The sequence below is a fragment of the Ahaetulla prasina genome, chromosome 1 (assembly GCF_028640845.1).
Source record: "Ahaetulla prasina isolate Xishuangbanna chromosome 1, ASM2864084v1, whole genome shotgun sequence".
Lineage (NCBI taxonomy): Eukaryota > Metazoa > Chordata > Lepidosauria > Squamata > Colubridae > Ahaetulla > Ahaetulla prasina.
The window spans coordinates 332333780-332354843 of NC_080539.1; the positions used below are offsets into that span (position 1 = coordinate 332333780).

Consider the following 21064-nt stretch of genomic DNA (forward strand, 5'->3'; position numbering starts at 1 on the left):
CCTGCAACTCTATAAACCCAACACAGCTTCCCCCAAGATTGTCTGACAGGTATGGGAGGCAGCCACACAATTCCAGGAAAATGTGCAGCTGCTTTAAAAAAGAATGTGTAATAGGTTTGTCTTCCACACATACATTCCAAAGCAGTTTCTCCCGTCTTATATCACTGTGTTTTTGACACTGCACGCATGTGCGGAAGGCACATGTGAGTGAATTGCTGTGTTTTTTTACGCTGCACACATGCGTGGATGGCACGTGCCCAAATTTCTGGTTGCTGGGTAAATAGGTTGTTACATTATGTGACACCCACCTCTGGGTGTGGGTGCACATGGATAGAGATCTAGAGAAGCTTTAGAAGTAGCTATGTGTGTCTTGCAAAATATGTGGTTGTTTTAATGCTTTGAAGAAGAATGCTGTGTCAGAGAACTTTGCACAGCTAACTAAACCAGACCAGGTGGAGATTGCTAGGTTGGGCCTAAATTTCATAAGCTTCCAATATCTTTTCAAGTTGGCCTGAAGATAGAATTATATCAGATGCATCTTTTCCAGTCATCAGAGGTTTCCAATGAAGGGTCAAAGCATAAAGGTAAAGGTAAAGGTTCCCCTTGCACATATGTACTAGTCGTTGCTGACTCTAGGGGGCGGTGCTCATCTCCATTTCAAAGCTGAAGAGCCAGCGCTGTCCGAATACGTCTCTGGGGTCATGTGGCCGGCATGACTCAATGCCAAAGGCGCATGGAACATTGTTACCTTCCCACCAAAGGTGGTCCCTATTTTTTCTACTTGCACTTTTACGTGCTTTTGAAACTGCTAGGTTGGCAGAAGCTGGGACAAGTAACGGGAGCTCATCCCATTACATGGCAGCACTAGGGATTCAAACCGCTGAGTTGCCAACCTTTCGATTGACAAGCTCAACATCCTAGCCCCTGAGCCACCGCATCCCTATGGGCCAAAGCATACATGGAAGCAATCTTTACATAAGTGCTTTAGCAAGTATTTTAATTGATTATTTTTTAAAAAAATTGAAAGGTAAATGCAATCAATACAGATATGCGAGATTTTGTCCCTGTGACACAAAGATTTCCATTTTCTCTTAAAACCCTTTTTAAAGGGGGAACCAAAAGAGCAATGCAACTGAATTGTGAAAGGCCATCAATTTAGGCAAGTCAGAGAAGGGGGACTCATTCATCTAAACCAAGGATGCCTGGCTCACCCGCACATTAAGTGGATGCAGCTTCATTTTTAACGCCTTTCTTGCCCCTCTTTGTTCACATCCTTCGGCATGGAGGCATACAATTTATCTAAGGCTGAGTAACCGAACTGGCCTTTGAGTGTCATCCTACAGCACAAAAAGTGATATGGGGGACAGAAAAAGAAGCTTTTCTCTGTTATGATGTCTAAACCAGGGGTCTCCAACCTTGGTTCCTTTAAGACTTGTGGACTTCAACTCCCAGAGTCCCTCAGCCTGCAAAGCTGGCTGAGGAACTCTGGGAGTTGAAGACCACAAGTCTTAAAGGAACCAAGGTTGGAGACCCCTGGTCTAAACCTTGGAATACATCTGTGTACATCTGACTTTGGGGACATTTCTTCATAACCAAACAAAAGTGTAGTTTTCTGTGCAGTTCACAACCTTTGCTCACTGGATCTGGATGTCGTAAAGCAAAGGCCACATTTTGAATTAACCCCTGCACCCTGTTTTGGCTGGCAAGAATGCTGCAGGAGACTGAGTGCTGTCATGCCCCCTGGCCTCACCCACCCAGGCACACTCATCCAGCCGGTCACTAGGGCAGAGAACCGGTTGTTAAATTATTTGAATCTCACCACTGCCTTAAGGTCAGTGGTGGGTTGCCCCCAGTTTGGACCGGTTCTATAGAACCGGTAGAAAAACCGGCGGGAAACTCCACCCACTGACCCAAACATCATCAAAACTCTTCTGCGCATGCGCGGGCACAATGCAAACTGGTAGTAAAGGTAAGTAGAACCCACCCCTGCTTAAGGTGTACCTGACAGCACTACTCACTTAACTGTAAACATGTTTCTTAACTAATCTATTCTTCATGTGTTTTAATTTAACTTGTTTTATGCTGTGGCCTATGGAAGGAACTCCTCAAGGAATTGTGTCTGACTCTGTTCTAATATATTAGAAAGTAACAAACTGCAACTTTTGCCAAAAAATAATTTAATTCAACAATTTTAATTGTAATTATGTTTTTATTTATTAATATCCTAATATTAAGCAAAAATCTAGAACACAGGAGCCTAACTTCGAACTGACAGGTGGGAAGTTCAAAAGTACAGTATTATTTCTCAGAAAGAATTTAAATACGCTTGGATAAACACTTGTCCATCATCTGACAAAAGTTTAAAAAATAAAACTGTGGGGGGGCGAGTTATTGGCCCTGACGGATAGGGTGCGCAACTTGAGTGTCCTCTTGGATGGGCGGCTGTCGTTTGACGATCATTTGGCGGCCGTCTCCAAGAGGGCCTTCCATCAAGTACGCTTGGTGCGCCAGTTGCGCCCCTTCCTTGACCGGGATGCCTTGTGCACGGTCACTCATGCCCTTGTCACTTCCCGCTTGGATTATTGCAATGCTCTCTACATGGGGCTGCCCTTGAAGTGCACCCGGAGGCTGCAGCTAGTCCAGAACGCAGCTGCGCGGGTAGTAGTGGGAGCAACCCGTTGCTCCCATGTAACACCACTCCTGCGCAGTTTGCACTGGCTCCCTGTGGTCTTTCGGGTGCGCTTTAAGATTCTGGTTACCACCTTTAAAGCGCTCCATGGCTTAGGACCCGGGTACTTACGAGACCGCCTGCTGTTACCTTTTGCCTCCCACCGACCCGTACGCTCTCACAGAGAGGGCCTTCTTAGGGTGCCGTCCGCCAAACAATGTCGGCTGGCGGCCCCCAGGGGCAGGGCCTTCTCTGTTGGAGCTCCTACGCTCTGGAACGAGCTTCCCCCTGGTTTACGTCAAGTGCCTGATCTTCGGACTTTTCGCCGTGAGCTGAAAACGCACCTATTTATTCAAGCGGGACTGGCCTAAAATTTTATTGGGGTTATTTATTTTTAATGTTTTAAACTGTTTTAAATTTGGCCACTTATAATATGTTTGTTTTAATTTCTTTTAATGTTTATACTGTGATTTTTACTTGGCTGTACACCGCCCTGAGTCCTTCGGGAGAAGGGCGGTATAAAAATTCAATAAAATAAAAATAAATAAAATAAAATAAAAAAAGTTCTAAATATTAAAAATAATAATTAAATTAAAATGAAAACCAAAAACTCAAAGGGCAGACTCAGTAGACCACTAGGTCTTTTTCTGCCATTTCAATTTTTCTAAATCCTGCCTTTATTATTTTTATAAATCACTGAAGGCAGCAAACATATCTAATATTGCTTCCTACTCCTATTTTCCCCTAATGACAACCCCATCAGGTGAGTTGGGCTGAGACAGTATGACCCGTTCAAAGTCACCCAGCCAGCTTTCAACCTAAGGCAGGAATAGAATTCATAGTCTCCTGGTGTCTAGCCAGGTGCCTTACTGTTGACTATCTTCATTGCTTGTACAAATAGAAAGACAGGAAATAATTATATTTAAAATAAGGTTAAAAATACAGGTATCTTTATGGCAAATTGTAGTTTCTAAAATATGCCTTTCAGGGCCACTAAAGTAGAGATTTTTTCTGGGGTGGAGTGGACCTATTTTACTCATGATAAGAGTTTTTACTTCAGGTGTGGAATGTTTATCTTCTTATCTGCAAAAATATCCCTCTGGGCAAGGGATTAGGGACAATTTATATCCCTTTCTTATAGAACAGGATACGTAAACCTACTTTTCTTATTGAGAAGCAGACAAGAAAAACGTAAAGATTAATAGTGCTGTATTGGCTGGTTTGTTATGACGATCCAAGACAGCTGGATAAAGGCTGCTAGAGTTGAGGCAAATATAAATTCTGTCAGAGTAAACAACTTGCGAGTGGAGTCAATATTACCTCTGGATCACCTTGGGAAACCCAACCATTCCTTTTATTTAAAGACAGAACTCTCTAGGCCACACATTTTGCTCTCAGTCTATAAACTAGCCTAATGCTTTAGGTGTGCTGGATCACATTTTACAATCAATAATCCTGCATTCATTTAATCCAGGGGTGTCAAACTTGCCCATGGGCTGGCCCCGCCCACCTCTGCTTTAGCGAAGGAGGGGAAAGTCACGATAATTCATGTGATGAGTTTGACACCTCTGATCTAATCCAACTAGGATGATATGAGGTAACCTTCTCTGCTAGCAACAGAAGATCATAAATTAGGTCTACATGTGTTTACCATTTTAAATGATATCAGTCCTTAAAACTTAGCTCATCCCAAATGCTGAGAGATCAGATTATAGACCAGGACAGATATGAGGTGCACTCTGCCCATATGTGACTATATTTCAGAACAGGCAATTTGGAAAATTATATTATCTTTGTACATTCAGTTTCTCTCTCTGTCCCTCAGCATGAGAAGCATCTTTGCTGTGAATATGAAAGACTTCTTGATAGCTGCTCTCTAAACTTAAGAAATGTTTGTCAGGAGAGGTTCCTCCATCAATTAATAGGAAAAATGCTACTCATTTGCTGTTGAATTAGATTTAAATTGATAGCTTAGGTTTTGTTTTTTTTTAAAAAAGTTGTGTTTTAGTTGTATTTGAATGCAACAACATAACTTTTTTATTTCCAGAAATCTATAGTATGATTTTTGGGGGAAAGACAAGATATGGAAGAATTATACTGAAAATGGATGATTTAAGATTAATTAAGAATGCAAAGTTGGTAAGTAAAGATTTTAAAGATAACAAAAGTATTACCCACCATATGCTGCTGATTCAGTGCTCCAGTCAGTATGACAAACAGGGCAGTAGTGGGATTCAAATCCCGGTGCTACTGGATCGCTATTGGGAGCGTATGGCACTTCTGCGCATGTGCAGTGTTTTTGATGATGTTTGGCCAGGGGAGGTGGAGCCTTCCACTGCCGCTGCTACTGGTTCGCCCGACTTGGGGTGAACCGGTAGCAACCCACTCTTGCAATAAGAGGTATATTGGGTGTTATAATTGAACAGAATCTGGAAGGTTGTAAGCCCTCATACCTGAGTGAAAAGAATAATTTAATTTTTCTTATTGAGAAGCAGACAAGAAAACGTAAAGATTAATAGTGCTGTATTGGCTGGTTTGTTATGACGATCCAAGACAGCTGGATAAAGGCTGCTAGAGTTGAGGCAAATATAAATTCTGTCAGAGTAAACAACTTGCGAGTGGAGTCAATATTACCTCTGGATCACCTTGGGAAACCCAACCATTCCTTTTATTTAAAGACAGAACTCTCTAGGCCACACATTTTGCTCTCAGTCTATAAACTAGCCTAATGCTTTAGGTGTGCTGGATCACATTTTACAATCAATAATCCTGCATTCATTTAATCCAGGGTGTCAAACTTGCCCATGGCTGGCCCGCCCACCTCTGCTTTAGCGAAGGAGGGAAAGTCACGATAATTCATGTGATGAGTTTGACACCTCTGATCTAATCCAACTAGGATGATATGAGGTAACCTTCTCTGCTAGCAACAGAAGATCATAAATTAGGTCTACATGTGTTTACCATTTTAAATGATATCAGTCCTTAAAACTTAGCTCATCCCAAATGCTGAGAGATCAGATTATAGACCAGGACAGATATGAGGTGCACTGTGCCCATATGTGACTATATTTCAGAACAGGCAATTTGGAAAATTATATTATCTTTGTACATTCAGTTTCTCTCTCTGTCCCTCAGCATGAGAAGCATCTTTGCTGTGAATATGAAAGACTTCTTGATAGCTGCTCTCTAAACTTAAGAAATGTTTGTCAGGAGAGGTTCCTCCATCAATTAATAGGAAAAATGCTACTCATTTGCTGTTGAATTAGATTTAAATTGATAGCTTAGGTTTTGTTTTTTTTTAAAAAAGTTGTGTTTTAGTTGTATTTGAATGCAACAACATAACTTTTTTATTTCCAGAAATCTATAGTATGATTTTTGGGGGAAAGACAAGATATGGAAGAATTATACTGAAAATGGATGATTTAAGATTAATTAAGAATGCAAAGTTGGTAAGTAAAGATTTTAAAGATAACAAAAGTATTACCCACCATATGCTGCTGATTCAGTGCTCCAGTCAGTATGACAAACAGGGCAGTAGTGGGATTCAAATCCCGGTGCTACTGGATCGCTATTGGGAGCATATGGCACTTCTGCGCATGTGCAGTGTTTTTGATGATGTTTGGCCAGGGGAGGTGGAGCCTTCCACTGCCGCTGCTACTGGTTCGCCCGACTTGGGGTGAACCGGTAGCAACCCACCCTTGCAATAAGAGGTATATTGGGTGTTATAATTGAACAGAATCTGGAAGGTTGTAAGCCCTCATACCTGAGTGAAAAGAATAATTTAATTTTTCTTATTACAAAGGAAATCCAGATTCAGATAGAGTGGTTATGGAAGAATCCCCAGCTTCTAATTAGGGGAGTGAGGGAGAATACTTGCATGAGAAACAGCCATGCCTTTTAAGCTGTCTTCTGGAACCTAACTCAAGGCCAAGTTACACATTATACTGAAAATCCTTTGAACATCTCTGAAAAACGTTCCAGTCAGTACAGGTAGTCCTCGACTTAGCACCACAACTGAGCCTAAAATTTCTGCTGTGAAGTGAAACTTTTTTTTAATTGAGTTTTGCCCCATTTTACAACCTTTCTTGCCACAGTTGTGAAGTGAATCACTGCAGTTGTTAAGTTAGTAACATGGTTATTAAGTGAAGCTGGCTTCCCTATTGACTTTGCTTGTCAGAAGGTTGCAAAAGGGGATCACATGACCCTGGGATACTACAACCATCATAAATAAGTTGCCAAGCGTCTGCATTTTATTCATGTGACCATGGGGATGCTACAAGGGTCATAAAGTGTGAAAAACAGATATAAGTCATTTTTTTCAGTGCCATTGTAACTTTGAACGGTCTCTAAACCAGGGGTCTCCAACCTTAGTAACTTTAAGGTTTGTGGACTTCAACTCCCAGAGTTCCTCAGCCAGGAAAGCTGGCTGAGGAACTCTGGGAGTTGAAGTTCACAAACCTTAAAGTTACTAAGGTAGGAGACCCCTGCTCTAAACGAACTGTTGTAAGCAGAGGACTACCTGTATAGAACTGGCTGGAGAAAATATTATATTTGAAATCAAAGGTGGCCCAGGAAGATGTGCCTTAAAGCAGAATAAGCAAGTGTCATGCTGATAAAGGACCAGTGGCCTCCACACCCTATCAGAAAATGACCACTTTAGAAGGAGCTTTCCTCTACCCCTTGCTGCCACCCACTCCATAACTGCTGCCTGGAGCAATCACTTTATTCTGCTTTTTTTAAAATTTATTTACATTTATATCCCGCCCTTCTCCGAAGACTCAGGGCGGCTTACATTGTATAAGGCAATAGTCTCATTCTATTTGTATATTTATATACAAAGTCAACTTATTGCCCCCCCAACAATCTGGGTCCTCATTTTACCTACCTTATAAAGGATGGAAGGCTGAGTCAACCTTGGGCCTGGTGGGACTAGAACTTGCAGTAATTGCAAGCAGCTGTGTTTAATAACAGGCTTCTTACAGCCTGAGCCACACCGCGGCCCTAATATGCTTAATATTTATTGGGGAAGTTCCACAAAGCTTCAAGAAAACCATATCAGAAAAAAGATGTAACACTGAGGTGTCGAAGGGTGCAGAAGTCTGGTCTGAATTCTCTCTCATTTGAGCTTTCTCCTTGACCTGCTTACCTTTCCCAAGGATAAAGGTAGAAGTTCTGACAGTAGGGTTCACAGGGTGGTGGTGCAGCAGTAACCGTCTTCTGTGCAGCTATTTGCTCAGCAGGGTCTTCTGTCAAACTCTGATGAATGGCCATCTCAATAAGTTCCTCCTCACTCATGCTGCTGTAGAGGCTGTATTCCTCATGTCCAATTGTGCCTGCTCTTGGTACGGTAACGTGCGTTGTCATTTTCCTTTTTCTTGTAAGTCAGAAGGGATGGTTAAAAATACCCCTGGAATGCATATAAATACAGGTCACATACCTCATCATGGGTAGATCACATGGACTCTGCTGTCACTCAAGCAATACTTCACTCCCCAGTTTCCAGGCACTGAAAAAGTGATAACAGATGAAGGCTGGCTTCACGCCTGATTTCGAACCTAAAGCTTATATGGGCATCTTGGGGAGAACATCAGCTGTGAACCCCCCCCCCAAAGTTACAATTATGATAACTCTTTGACATAAAGAAGCGGAGAAGTGATTACGTGATTTAAAACTATATCTCATCATAGTAATTATATTTAATTAGTTTAAAGACAATTTAATGTACCGTATTTTTTGGAGTATAAGACGCACCTTCCCCCCCCCAAAAAAAGAGGGTGAAAATCTGGGTTCAGAGGTTCAGAGACTTTCTTTTACTCCAAATGTAGCCCCACCCAGCTTCTCAAACGGAGGTTTCAGAAACGAAGGTTCAGAAAAGAAGTCCCAAAACAGAGTTTCAGAAAAGAAGCCCCCAAACAGAGGTTCAGAGACTTTTTTCTGAAGCTGTTTCAGTCTTTCAGAGGCAGAATTGTTTTTTTCTGAAACAGAGTTTCAGAAGTTTCAGAGGCAGAAAAAAAAAAGCAAGGCACAGAGCTCACAACCAAGGAACCTTTTGCTAAAATTCTGGGAACAGCTGATTGGGAGTATTCCGGGAGTCCAATCCACCTACCAATCAGCTTTTTTCTTATTTTCCTCCCCAAAAACTAAGGTGCATCTTATACTCCAGAAAAATACGGTAATTTAAATGCATTTAATTTCAATCCTCTTCCCATCTTTTATCGTGACCAAATGTTTTTACTTGTGGAAATGGTTTCTTCTTAAAAAAACAAGTGACATGTGATCCATCTTCATGGATCATCTTAAATACACAGTCATCTTCTTTTGGAATAAAAATGTTTTTCTCTTTTAATTCTTAAATTAAACTTCATGTTTTTTTATTGTTACTACTGTTGATAATTTTCTTATTCATTTGATTTATATCCCCTTTTCTTCCAGCTCAATGCAATATATATTACCTGCCTCTAATTTCAAGTCTAAAGCAGAGTGTTACTGGGATAATCACATGATAAAGCATCTCATTAGTCTGATCTAATAGATAGAATGTTTGATTACATTTAGGGAAACCCTGTTTCAACTCTATATTTGACCATAAAAATGCATGAAATGACCGGGTCCAATTTGTGATACCTACTTTTGTCAAAACATTTCTTGGAATAATTAAAAAGTAACGTGAATAAATATATTTGCAAAAGTTGGACTATTATTTAGTTCTTTCTCCCAGCGCCTTCATACGTCAGATTTGTTGTTGTCCAACTTGTTCAGGCATTCAGTTCATGTGATGGTTCCGTAAAACATTAACCTCCCCCCAACATCACTCAAATGATATCTTTCTTTGGCAGATCTTTTTGCATTCTCAAGCTCTTGTGTTTTGAATGCCTGAAGTGAAGTTGAGGAAAAACAGATCGAGTGTGGAGGGAAATCATTGGGTGAGACCAAACAAATGACAGTGTTGCATAGATGACTCATACAGTAAGTGCCAATTCTACTCTACATTTCTAGTACAGAAGTACCCCAATATGTCTTGGGGGAATATGGAAGTATCCTTAATGGAAGTAATGTATTCAGAACAGTTTCTTCTTCTTTCATACCAGGGGTCTCCAACCTTGGCAACTTTAAGACTTGTGGACTTCAACTCCCAGAATCCCTCAGCAAAGCTGGCTGAGGAATTCTGGGAGTTGAAGTCCACAAGTCTTAAAGTTGCCAAGGTTGGAGACCCCTGTTTCATACATATATGGTTGGCAACAACTAAAAACAGAATGCTGAGTAGGTACTCAATCTTAAATCACATAGGTTGTCCTTCTATTCGTAATGAATGTGCCTGTTGATTGTAATTGGTCTGGATTCCCAGAAGGGAGAGGGTACTTTCCAGAGGTGTAATAGATAGCTCAGTGTGTGAGACAAAGAGGATGAAGACAGCCCCTCCTTGACAGTTCTTAGAATATAAAGTAAAGGTAAAGGTTCCCCTTGCACATATGTGCTAGTTGTTTCCGATTCTAGGGGGAGGAGCTCATCTCCGTTTCAAAGCTGAAGAGCCAGTGCTGTCCGAAGACATCTCTGTGGTCATGTGGCCGGCATGACTCAATGCCAAAGGCACATGGAATGCTGTTACCTTCCCACCAAAGGTGGTCCCTATTTTCTACTTGCTTTTTTTAACATGCTTTCGAACTGCTAGGTTGGCAGAAGCTGGGACAAGTAATGGCAGCTCACCCTGTTACACGGCAGCACTAGGGATTCGAACCGCTGAACTGTCAACCTTTCGATCGACAAGCTCAGCGTCTTAGCCACTGAGCCACTGCATCTCATTAGGCTTGTGTAAATAGAGTACTTTAATTTGGTAAGATTCTGGCTATGGAATAATAAAGAAATCTGCTTGGAAGAATCACTATATGTCTTTCTTGGATTAGGGGGCCTGATCAATATGTTCTTGATCAAGAAGAAATGAGTTTTTGAGATTTAGAGCAAGTTCATTCTTCATTGAGGGCTTTCCCCATTTGCATTTAACACCAGGACAAATACGTCCTGGAAACCTCATTTATCTATGACTTCCCAGGGGGTTACCTTCATCTTATCCCCAGCCTATATCTGGTACACTTCTGAATTGTCCTTAACTGTTCCAGTGCTAAAGCAAAGTTTTCCTCACATGGCAATTTTATTGTGGGAATAATCAGATATGCATTCTCCCTACTTCTGGTACCACAGCGTTGTCCTTCAGGTCATTTCTGGTTTGGGCAAAAGGAAATCCAGGTGTTTTCAAACCAGGCTCTTCTTAACCGATACCTCTCCGAACTCATGAGTCAGCAGATCTCTGAAATAAAAACTGACTCTCCCCATTTACTTGCCTTCTCCCTCAACTCAGGCCACTGATTCTCATGCTGGAAGAAGTGGAAGTTAAAGGAGGAAAGCCAGATCTTGAAAGCTCCCACATTTCCATAGGTTTGAAGCCCAGACAGTAGAAACTGGTTCCCTTTCTTCAACTGCCTTTTTTTTCAACACTGACAGTTGTTCCCCAGGGAAAAAGGGCAAGTGAAGGGGTAATCAGGCCAAGGTGACTGGCACTACACCAGTCAACTGTTAGAGGAGTTTCTTTTGAATGTGGGTTTAGCTGTCTTGCTTCATTATTCCGATTCAGAATGGCATAGCTACTCTGTTTTCAGCTAGCTGTTAGCCAGGGTTTTGGATATATATATCCATACAAACTGAGAACACATTTTGCTAGTCTAGCTAAGTATCAGAACTTGTCTCGTGACCAGCCCTCCTCCCATTTCACATTATCGAAATGGCTGGTGGAAGTTTTTCAGCTGGCAGCATTTGATGGAAGAGAAGCAAAATAAAATCAGAAGGATCTACCTCAAATTTCTCTGAACAATGTATATGAAGATGCCAGTAGTGGCTTCAGAAGCAAGACAAAGATTGACAATGGAAGTAGCAAATATTATGCTGGTATGGTTTTCTGCAATTTCTTAGACCGGTGGGTAGTATTTTGATAGATGGGCATCTATCAAAGATAAATTTGTTAAATAAATAAATCATCAGGGTTAAAAGAAAAGGTACCAAATTAGAAGCAACATGATAGCCACATGTATTTTCTGCGCTTATTGTCCCAGTTACATACAACATAGAGACAGTTTTCCTATTCAGAGTGTTTGTGTGTATTACTAGGAAGAATAATCCCCATCTCCCTTGGACTGACCTCTGATGCGTTGCGTTATTTTCTGCATTACCATCCCTGTTTCAGTATGCAAAAAATAAATCAGGGAAGGGATTTATCTACTTTCACCATTTACTCCATTTTAAATAAATAGTCACCCCCCCCCTGCTTTTTATGAGGAGGAAACAAGGCATATGGTCAATTTTATCATCATAAATATTTCATTATAAACTTTGTAAATTAGATGGCTGTTTCTCTAAAATGTTGAAAAGGTTCTGGGGACCTGAAAGGAAACTTCTTGAAGGATGTCATCACACAAGCTTTCTTCCCAAGGCACAGCAATAGAGAGGAAGAACAACTACTGTAAACCTAGGAAAATGCACTTTGATGAAGAAATAAGTATTAAAAGATTGGCAGAATTTTTTAAAAAAATATCTAGAAGATTATTCCCATTAGATGATATTTTCAGAGGACAGAATCAGAAGGGGCCTCTGATTAGTGCTACCACAAATCAACTTTCCCTCTTTCCACTCATCGTCTCTAGGGTTGTATCATTTTTAAAAATATTCTGCTTGGGTCAGGTTGCAACTGGCATTTGCCAAGTATTTCATATGACACATAAAACAAAATAAACAGCTTGCAGCAGGTCACTGTGTGAAAAGCATCGCAAAGCAAAGCTTTCCTTTTAGTAGGTACAGTGTCGCCGCTCGCTGTTTTGTAACAATAAAACAACTATCTGGATACCCTGGAAAAGTTGTGCATTAAACAGCATAGTGGCTTTAAATGTATTCCAATCCAAACAACATGACTTGGAGACAAAGCTGAATTTGTCATAAAAACTAAACTTTGGAGGAGTGGCATAGCCCCTAGAATGCCACGGAACTAAAATTCCCAGTATCCACAGTTGATTTTGGTGGTAAAAAAGGATAATGGAAGCTGCAATTGGTGATTGTTCTGTCATATCACTATGTTACAATTTTGGCTCATCCCTTTGGGGCAATCAACTCCCATCAACTCATTAACTGCTTGTTTATGCTTTGGCCAAATATTTCTAAGCGGTTTAGACCTGAACTTTGATAAGGCCCTTCAAAAATCCTGAATCCTTTCCTCTTCCTCTATTCTCTTGTAGATTTGCTTGTATGTTGACGTGCTACTTCAGCTTCAGCTAACAGAGATGGGCTGACACTGTTCTGTAGAATTCTTTGATACAAAACAAAATCCATGCTTTCTTCAATTATGGTGAAGTCACCTAACTCTTGAGACAGCAAAGTATCACATAATAAAGAATAACAGAATAATACCTTGGAGGTCTTCTAGTTCAACACCCTATCCCAGCAGGAAACCCTGTTCTATTTCAGACAAATGGTTGTCCAATTTCTTTTAAAAACCTCCAGTGTTGGAACACCCACAACTTCTGGAGGCAAATCATTCCAGTAATTAATTGTTCTCACTGATAGGAAATTTCTCCTTAGTTCTAGATTGGTTCTTTCCTTGATTCATTTCCATTCATTGCTTCTTGTCCTGCCTTCAGGACAACAATGATACTACAACCTCAAAATTCCACAGCTGGTATAAGATTCTAATTGTGGAATGTGGCAAATATTTGGTTTCTACCACATGTAACATCACTCATATAGCCCCCAAAGTACAATTTTTAACTCATCTGTTCTTAGAGCATTTTTTTAGAAGTCTGATCAGTCATCCAAGTGCTCTTTGCCAAATTTGAGACAAAGAAGATCTGCTTAGTGAGCAAGGGATTCCATCTTTCCATTTGCCCATGAATCTGATTTTCATCCAGTGCTTTTGTGCTGGTGGTGCTATGAATACTGGCTTTAGCTGAGGTAGAGGAAACTTCCAGATCACTATATGTAATTCTGAGGTTCCCTGTGATTTCCTGGATTATTATAATTGATAGAACTAAAAGATCAACTGATTTTTTTTTTATATTAACCCATTGCATGATAAATAACATTTTTTGAAAAAAATAAAAGGAGCAAGTGCCAACTCTGGAGTTATTTGCTTTCCCATACTCAATTTACCTATCAGTAGGATCCATGTGAAGTTCTAATAATATCCAATGGCAAATATTCTATGATTGTGAAATCAAAAATTTTAGTGGAAGCAATTTTTTTCATGGAACTTTGTAACTTTACAGCTCCTCATCAGATTGGAATCCTAAACTACTGTATCTATGGTAAACTTTTCTTTTTTTTAAATCAAAAGCAGTATTAAAACAGTGGAAATAAATACATGCTTGGAGTTTAACTACAAATCAAAAGTTCTATATTATTTCCTTCTTTGGGGGTTGATTGGACCAAAACACAACTTTATAGCACTTTCTATTTCATAACAGACATAACACCTTGAAAGAAGGCAATTGGCTGTGGCATTTGGCAACCTGCTGTGAATCAATCCTATGTTTCAACAGTCTGGGTGATTAACTGAGATGCTGCAGTTCAATGTGTACAATGTTTTTGTGCCAGGAGACATATTCCACAAGTACTGTAGGTGGAGCAGCTCAGTAAAATACACCTTAGTGGCAATGTTTTAAAGGATTCTGGGCCATAGCCAATGCTTTCAGGAGCCTCGGATTGTATACCCCTGATAAGACAAGACAAGACAAGACAAGAATAGAATAGAATAGAATAGAATAGAATAGAATAGAATAGAATAGAATAGAATAGAATAGAATAGAATAGAATAGAATTTATTGGCCAAGTGTGATTGGACACACAAGGAATTTGTCTTGGTGCATATGTTCTCAGTATACATAAAGCACCTTCAAATATTACCAGATATATGTAAATGACCTGTCACTTGTTTTCCTTTTAGGTTAAGAATGAAATAATAAAGAAATTGTTACTGTGAAATAGAAGTAAGCAATCTGGGGTTCTCCAGACGTTTGATTAAATTGTAATTTTTTACAATTTCTTGCTATTAGCTAATGTGTATCATTAGGTTGACTGTTTCCATGTATTTGCCCTATATACAAGTTTCAAACAGGAATCACCTAAAGTATGAATGATGCATTGTTTGCCACATTTGTCTGGTCCCTTTGAAATCTCATTCTCTGTAGAATTCCTGCCCTTGCAGGGGAAAAAAATCAATTGTGAAATTTTGCCTTATTTTTGATTGAGTGCTGTTACCCTTTCCAGAACTCAGAAAGTCTCCTCATTTCCAGGCTTTTTCACTAATTTTTTCTAAGACTTTCTGATATTCGTAAGAAAATATTAATTAGCAATTGTTTATTTGATTTGATTTGAAAAGGTAACTGAAATGTAGTCTCCTGGCTCTTAAATAGTTTTATCCATATGAACCCAGGATTTTGACGAAGCCTGGATTGACTTTGAGGTCAGGGCCCTTAGAACTCTTGATTCAAAGGCCTAATCGTTGTTATGAATATATACTATAAACTGAGATTATCCATATGTTCAGACTCTTTTATTCTGTCAAATCAAGGATTTTGACAAATTGCAGATTGACTTTAACATATAGCAATAGCACTTAAACTTATATACTGCTTCACAGTGCTTTACAGCTCTGTCTAAATGGTTTACAGAGTCAGCATATTGCCCACAACAATTTTGGGTCCTCATTTTATCCACCTGGGACAGACGGAAGGCTGAGTCAACCTTGAGCCTGGTGAGATTTGAACTGCCAAACTGCAGGCAGCCAGCAGTCAACGGAAGTAGCCTGCAGTACTGCACTCTAACCACTGCACCACTGCGGCTCATGAGATATGAGATCATAGCCCTTGGTGCTATGATTCGATGGCCCATTCATTGCTATGAATATACACTGTGAACCTAGTTAATCAATATGCTTAGACTGTTAATTACATAGAATTCATAGTGATAATAGCTCTGTAATGTAAAAAAAAGAATGTTGTGCAATTTGTCTTGCTTTTCATATTCCTACATGTCATAGCAAACATAATGAAAGCAAAAAACAAAAACAAAGCTTGCATTAAATATTGTCCTTGACAGAAGTGTGGTTAGGTAGTTTTAGCTGTTAGATTTAATGTCTTGCAGGAAGCTCCTTCCTTAGATAATAAATAAACGTTAGATTACTTTAAAATGTGGTAAGTCAATCCTCCTATTCATTTAGCTGGTTAGATAAGTGCCTCTTAACCTTGGCTACTTTAAGATGGGTGGACTTCAACTTCTAGAATTTTCCAGCCAGATGCTGGGAATTGCTAGAGGCCGGCGTCACCCCATGCATTTAATATCCTTCCCACTTTCTCTTTTTCTGCAAAAGCTTAACTTGCAATCCTGTTTTCTTCGAAATACTCCTTTAATAACAAAGGAGCCTCTCCTGCTTACCTGAATATAAGATTCCACCTTGATATACACTGAGCAATTTCTTTATGTTATTGGAACTGTAATGGACCCAAAGAGCTACAACCATTGAATGAACTGTGTTTATTTCACTGTGCCTGCAGGTATACCAGAATGAAATGCATTGCATTTTTACCGCAAATTGGACAAGGGAGGATTGGAGATCATTCTATAAGCACAAGATTTGTGCATTTCTATCTCACTCATTTTTTTATTTAGATGTAATTTCTTTTATTGCTTTAAAATCAGCATAGTAAAATTGGCCCTCAATTCTATTTTCCTCTCTTTATTTATATTCTTTCTGAGCCAGCTTATTGTTGTTGCTGTTATAGCTTTGCTTTATACATTGCATAAAACCATACACTACTTCACTCTAAATTATAATCGGGTGGGTTTTTCATAATATATAAAAACACAGCAGAAGTTTCAAAGCACAATGTTTGGGCTTACATATACTAAATCAAAACAAATAAACCACAATTTGATTTAGTGTACTGTATGAACCAGGCTAGTGTGCAAGCTGTTGTTTATTGTCCAAGACTACCCATTGCACGAGCCATAATTTTCCAAGCATTTGATTTCCAAACACCGACATTAATTTGCAGATTTCTCAATCCAATATCTTTAGATGAACTGAATAACTTGTAGATCGAGAATTGCCAAATATATTTACAAGCTGGTTCAGCACAAAGTAGGGCAGTCCCTGATGATGAAATATTTCTGAGCAAATAAATCCCATCCATCTTCAGCTGCCTAAACAGCTGTTTATGAAGTAAAGTTGGCAAATCACTTAGTGCAACAAGTATTTACTGCTTATCACTGCATCCATTCATCCACACTACTGGTATAAAGAGCTCAAAACTATCTGAATAAAATAAATTGTAATTTCAAATGACTTTTCCTCTTGTCTGTGAAATGGATTTAGTAACTGGAAGACGTTCATATTCCCATAGTATATTTCAGAAGTAGTTCCTGGAGAAATGCATACAGATATGTACCTTGTAGAAAGTAATTTAAATTCAAAATAAGATATATTTTAAAAGTATGACATTTGTCTACCTACTGCATGTGTAAATTCTTTCTCATAGCCAATTCATTACAATTCAGCATTTGGAGAGAAGAAAAATTATGCATATTACATGCAAGATTAATCCTGGACCAAGATAATACACTTAAACCATGCATGATTACCTTGTAATTTGTAGAAAGTTGTTTACTGCAGAATTATATTTTCATGGACTATTAAATCAGAATATTCCCTTTTGGATGCATTGCTCTCCTGTCTCTCTGTGTTGATAAAATGCAGAGCAGCTTTGAACTTTCTCTTGCTTTGAAGTCTGGAGTTTATTTCTGGATCACCCCATGATCAACATTTACAAGCCAAAATGTAAGTTGTTCTGCATATCAAATTTCCTGTCTGAAGTTTGAAACAAAATGACTTGTTTCTTCTCTTTAGACTTCTTTCTGTAGCATTATAATTTGTACAACTTCACTTTGCCCAACTTCCTTTCACTAAATGACACAAAGCCAGCCCCTTTATTATATCACCATTTATTTGCTGTCCTGGACAAGTAGACCATATATGGCCATTCTGCTGATGGTGAAAGGAGGAAAAACTGCCTGTGATTCTCTTTAGCACATCTACTTCATTTATAGTCCTGGCTTTCTCTAAGATTGTTTCTCTTCTGGTACTTTTAAGACTCCAAATTCCATCAATGAGAACAAAGAGGTCAGGGATAATGGGAGGATTAAAAATTGGCTGAAAGTTTTTAAAGAGTGGAAAAGTGCTGCCTTAGTTCACTGGAGAAGATGTAGGACAGATCTCTATATCTGAATTAACAAACTGTAACTTCTATAACAACAGGTATTACTCACCATTTTTCATCATAGGGGCAAAGCACCTAGAAAATTAGAAATTTTGCATTGGAACTCTTGAACTTTTAAAGAATATTTAATTGTCTGCTTTTTAGATAAGACTTTTAATTCAACTGGATATAAAAATTGGATAGGGTTGAAGTCTCAGTTCGCATGTTGGGCTAAGCAAAATGTATTAGTTATCCACAGTTAGTTAATACATGACTAAGGCACAACCATGGTCTATAATTCACAATGTCCCAAGTAAAAAAAATAAACAAAATACAGCTTTGTTTGATGTGTAAACCAACTTTTTTTTTTAAATCACAGACTTAAAATGAAAATAGAAAGAGATTGTAGGTAAAGACTATTATCTTCTAACCAATTTCCAGGAACTCAATTGTAACAATCCTCTATAGAAGGGCTGTCAAACTCACGGCCCATGGGCCGGATGTGTCACGCACTGGCCACACCCATGCCTGGTTTAGTGAAGGGGAAAAAAGTAACAATACATCACATGACTCCACTGTGATGACACGAGTTTGACACCCCTGCTCTATAGGATTATTTTAATGAAAAGAGGGCTTTACTTTAATAAATAAATAAAATAAATCTTTAGAGGGATAATTGTGTTGATGTAACAAAACTGACACTACTGTATCCCAGCTTAAAAATTACTACTACTACTATTCTGGGTGTGTCAGAACAAGCAACAAAAAATACAATAAAATTAATAGAAAGTAAAGAAAAAATATGGCAATTATCATGATGAAATGAGAGGTCTGGGAGAGATGTTATATGTAGTATGTTCTTTTCCTGGTGCCACAATATTTTGTCATTGATTTTTCAGAAAAAGCTTGATCAAACAGTGTGACTTTCCTTTAATTAGTCAGCTTCTCTAATTCAGTTTGATAAAAAGTTCTACAAAGTCATTCTGTTTTGTTAACAGAATTCAATAACATTTGGAGTACATTAATGGTGGAAAAATAGACGCCCTTAATATTCTTTGAATTAACATCCCTTCCTGTTTGTTTTCTGAAAGCCTGGTGCAATGCAATGTCTTAGATGTTATATTTCATACTGTTACCAGAACAAAATATAGGCCATCATTTCTGAATTCAAGGCATGCATCTATCAAGGAATGCATCTGTTTGTGCTATTCTTTGAACTCTGCTGGCTGCACAGACATCATTGGTTGGACGAAGGAACTCAGAGGCATTATTTTCCTTAGATATATCAAATCCAGCTGACCATCAGTGGTGAAACTTCAGACTATGGGAAATATTTATTTGTGCTAAGGCAAGACCTTCCAAAAATGATAAAGGACATTCTTAAAATTGTACTAGACCACTGAGCATTAGAAAAATCTGGCCTCAGTTCCTGCCCCTCAAGGCTGCACAACAGACAACCATCTGAGGTGAGACAAAAGGCAAAGCAAGAAGTGACATTCAGAAACAAGCCAAAAGTTCAAATGGATGAGAATTAGGGATAATAATAAATAACAGAATTGGAAGGGACCTTGGAGGTCTTCTAGTCCAACCCCCTGCCCAGGCAGGAAACCCTACACCATTTCAGACAAATGGTTTTCCAACATTTTCTTAAAAATTTCCAGTGTTGTAGCATTTATCATTATGCAGAAACACAAGCCCTCTTATACACTTTTTCTATCCATGAATGGTCAGTGACCAGTTTGAGTCATCATTAAGATATTCTACTGAGGAGGTGAGTCCCTTCTCACTGGGACGGTAGTATATGTGCTTCTAGACCAGGGGTCTCCAACCTTGGCAACTTTAGGACTTGTGGACTTCAACTGGTCTGGACCAAGCATGAAGATGGCATTCCATTCATTTCTATGACCAAAGAGTTTAAATATTGCCCATTTTATAACTCCAGAGTGGGGGGTGATTTTCCCCTTGATCTCAAAGACTTCATCCCTTAGTCTCTGCTGCTTGAATTTACAACTTGACTAGATACAAGTCAAGAAACCAAAATAATGAGAAGGAAAATATTAAATATGTCTTTCTTTGCCAGCAGTTGAATAACTTTTGTTTTTTTAAAATAATGAAGTAGTTCTTTCATCTTTCCTGAAAATTATTGGGGTTTTAGCAATAAGCAAAGATAAGGAATTAGTAAATAAATTATAAACTTAATTATTAATCAGCTAAAATTCACCAATCAGTTGACAAATTTACTTTTAAGGTAGATGTGTTAATCTATATATTATTATTATTATTATTATTATTATTATTATTATTATTATTATTATTATTATTATTATTATTATTATTATTATTATTATTATTATTATCTGCATTTATATCCCGCCCTTCTCCAAAGACTCAGGGCGGCTTATCTATTTACAATATCCCATTATGTTTGACACTCACTCTCATGTAATTATAGGGCTGCATGCTTATTTGAGAACATGAAGTTTAGCATTATTTTATACATATGTGTGTATGTGGGATATTTTTGCGTTTGGTTATTTTTGTATATATATAATACACACACATACACATATATTAAAATGTCATTCCAATTTATATTGAGTAGAAATAGATTTTTTTTATTGATTTAGTGAGTTTATGGTTAGATTAAAGACAATCTTTAATCTTAAAGAAAAAAAATAAAAATTTGAAAAATACAAACTAAGAAAGAAAAAAAATCTATTTTGTCTGGTCGACAGTCACCGACTTATTAATGAATTCAATTGTAATACAATATATTATTATACGATATCCCAAAATGTCTGCCATACTAATACATATTGTTGCAACCATTTATCTTTTATACTGTCTATTTCAAAACAGATAAATCACACATATCCAAGAACCATTCCTTTGACACCTAGAATAATATCACACTTCCAATTTCTCTGTATAATTACTTTAGCCAAAGCCATGTTCAGCACAACTATAATATCTAATAAACAGTCATATTCAAAAGCTCATATAGAAATAGCTTTGCCTTTTGCCTGGCGGATTTGAATGGATGCCAGAGAGCAACTCAGAGTTTTACCAAACAGATTAAGAATGCCAAATAAAAACGATTAGTCTTCAT

The 21064-nt window shown here is 38.4% G+C and overlaps 1 protein-coding gene across 2 annotated transcripts in view; it reads right to left on the reverse strand.

The window, feature by feature from the left end:
* ASB2 (ankyrin repeat and SOCS box containing 2) overlaps positions 1–17642 on the reverse strand; it is a 34336-nt gene extending 16694 nt beyond the window's left edge. Inside the window, exons 1-2 of one of the 2 annotated variants that reach the window (XM_058162619.1) lie at positions 17342–17642; positions 7815–8174 (exon numbers count right to left, since the gene is read on the reverse strand). In XM_058162619.1, coding sequence (XP_058018602.1) covers positions 7815–8032 — 218 coding nt within the window. In that variant the 5' untranslated portion in view covers positions 8033–8174; positions 17342–17642. The remainder of the gene's footprint in view (positions 1–7814; positions 8175–17341) is intronic. The other variant, XM_058162618.1, reaches the window with a different exon arrangement.
* Between the last annotated feature and the right edge of the window lie 3422 nt (positions 17643–21064).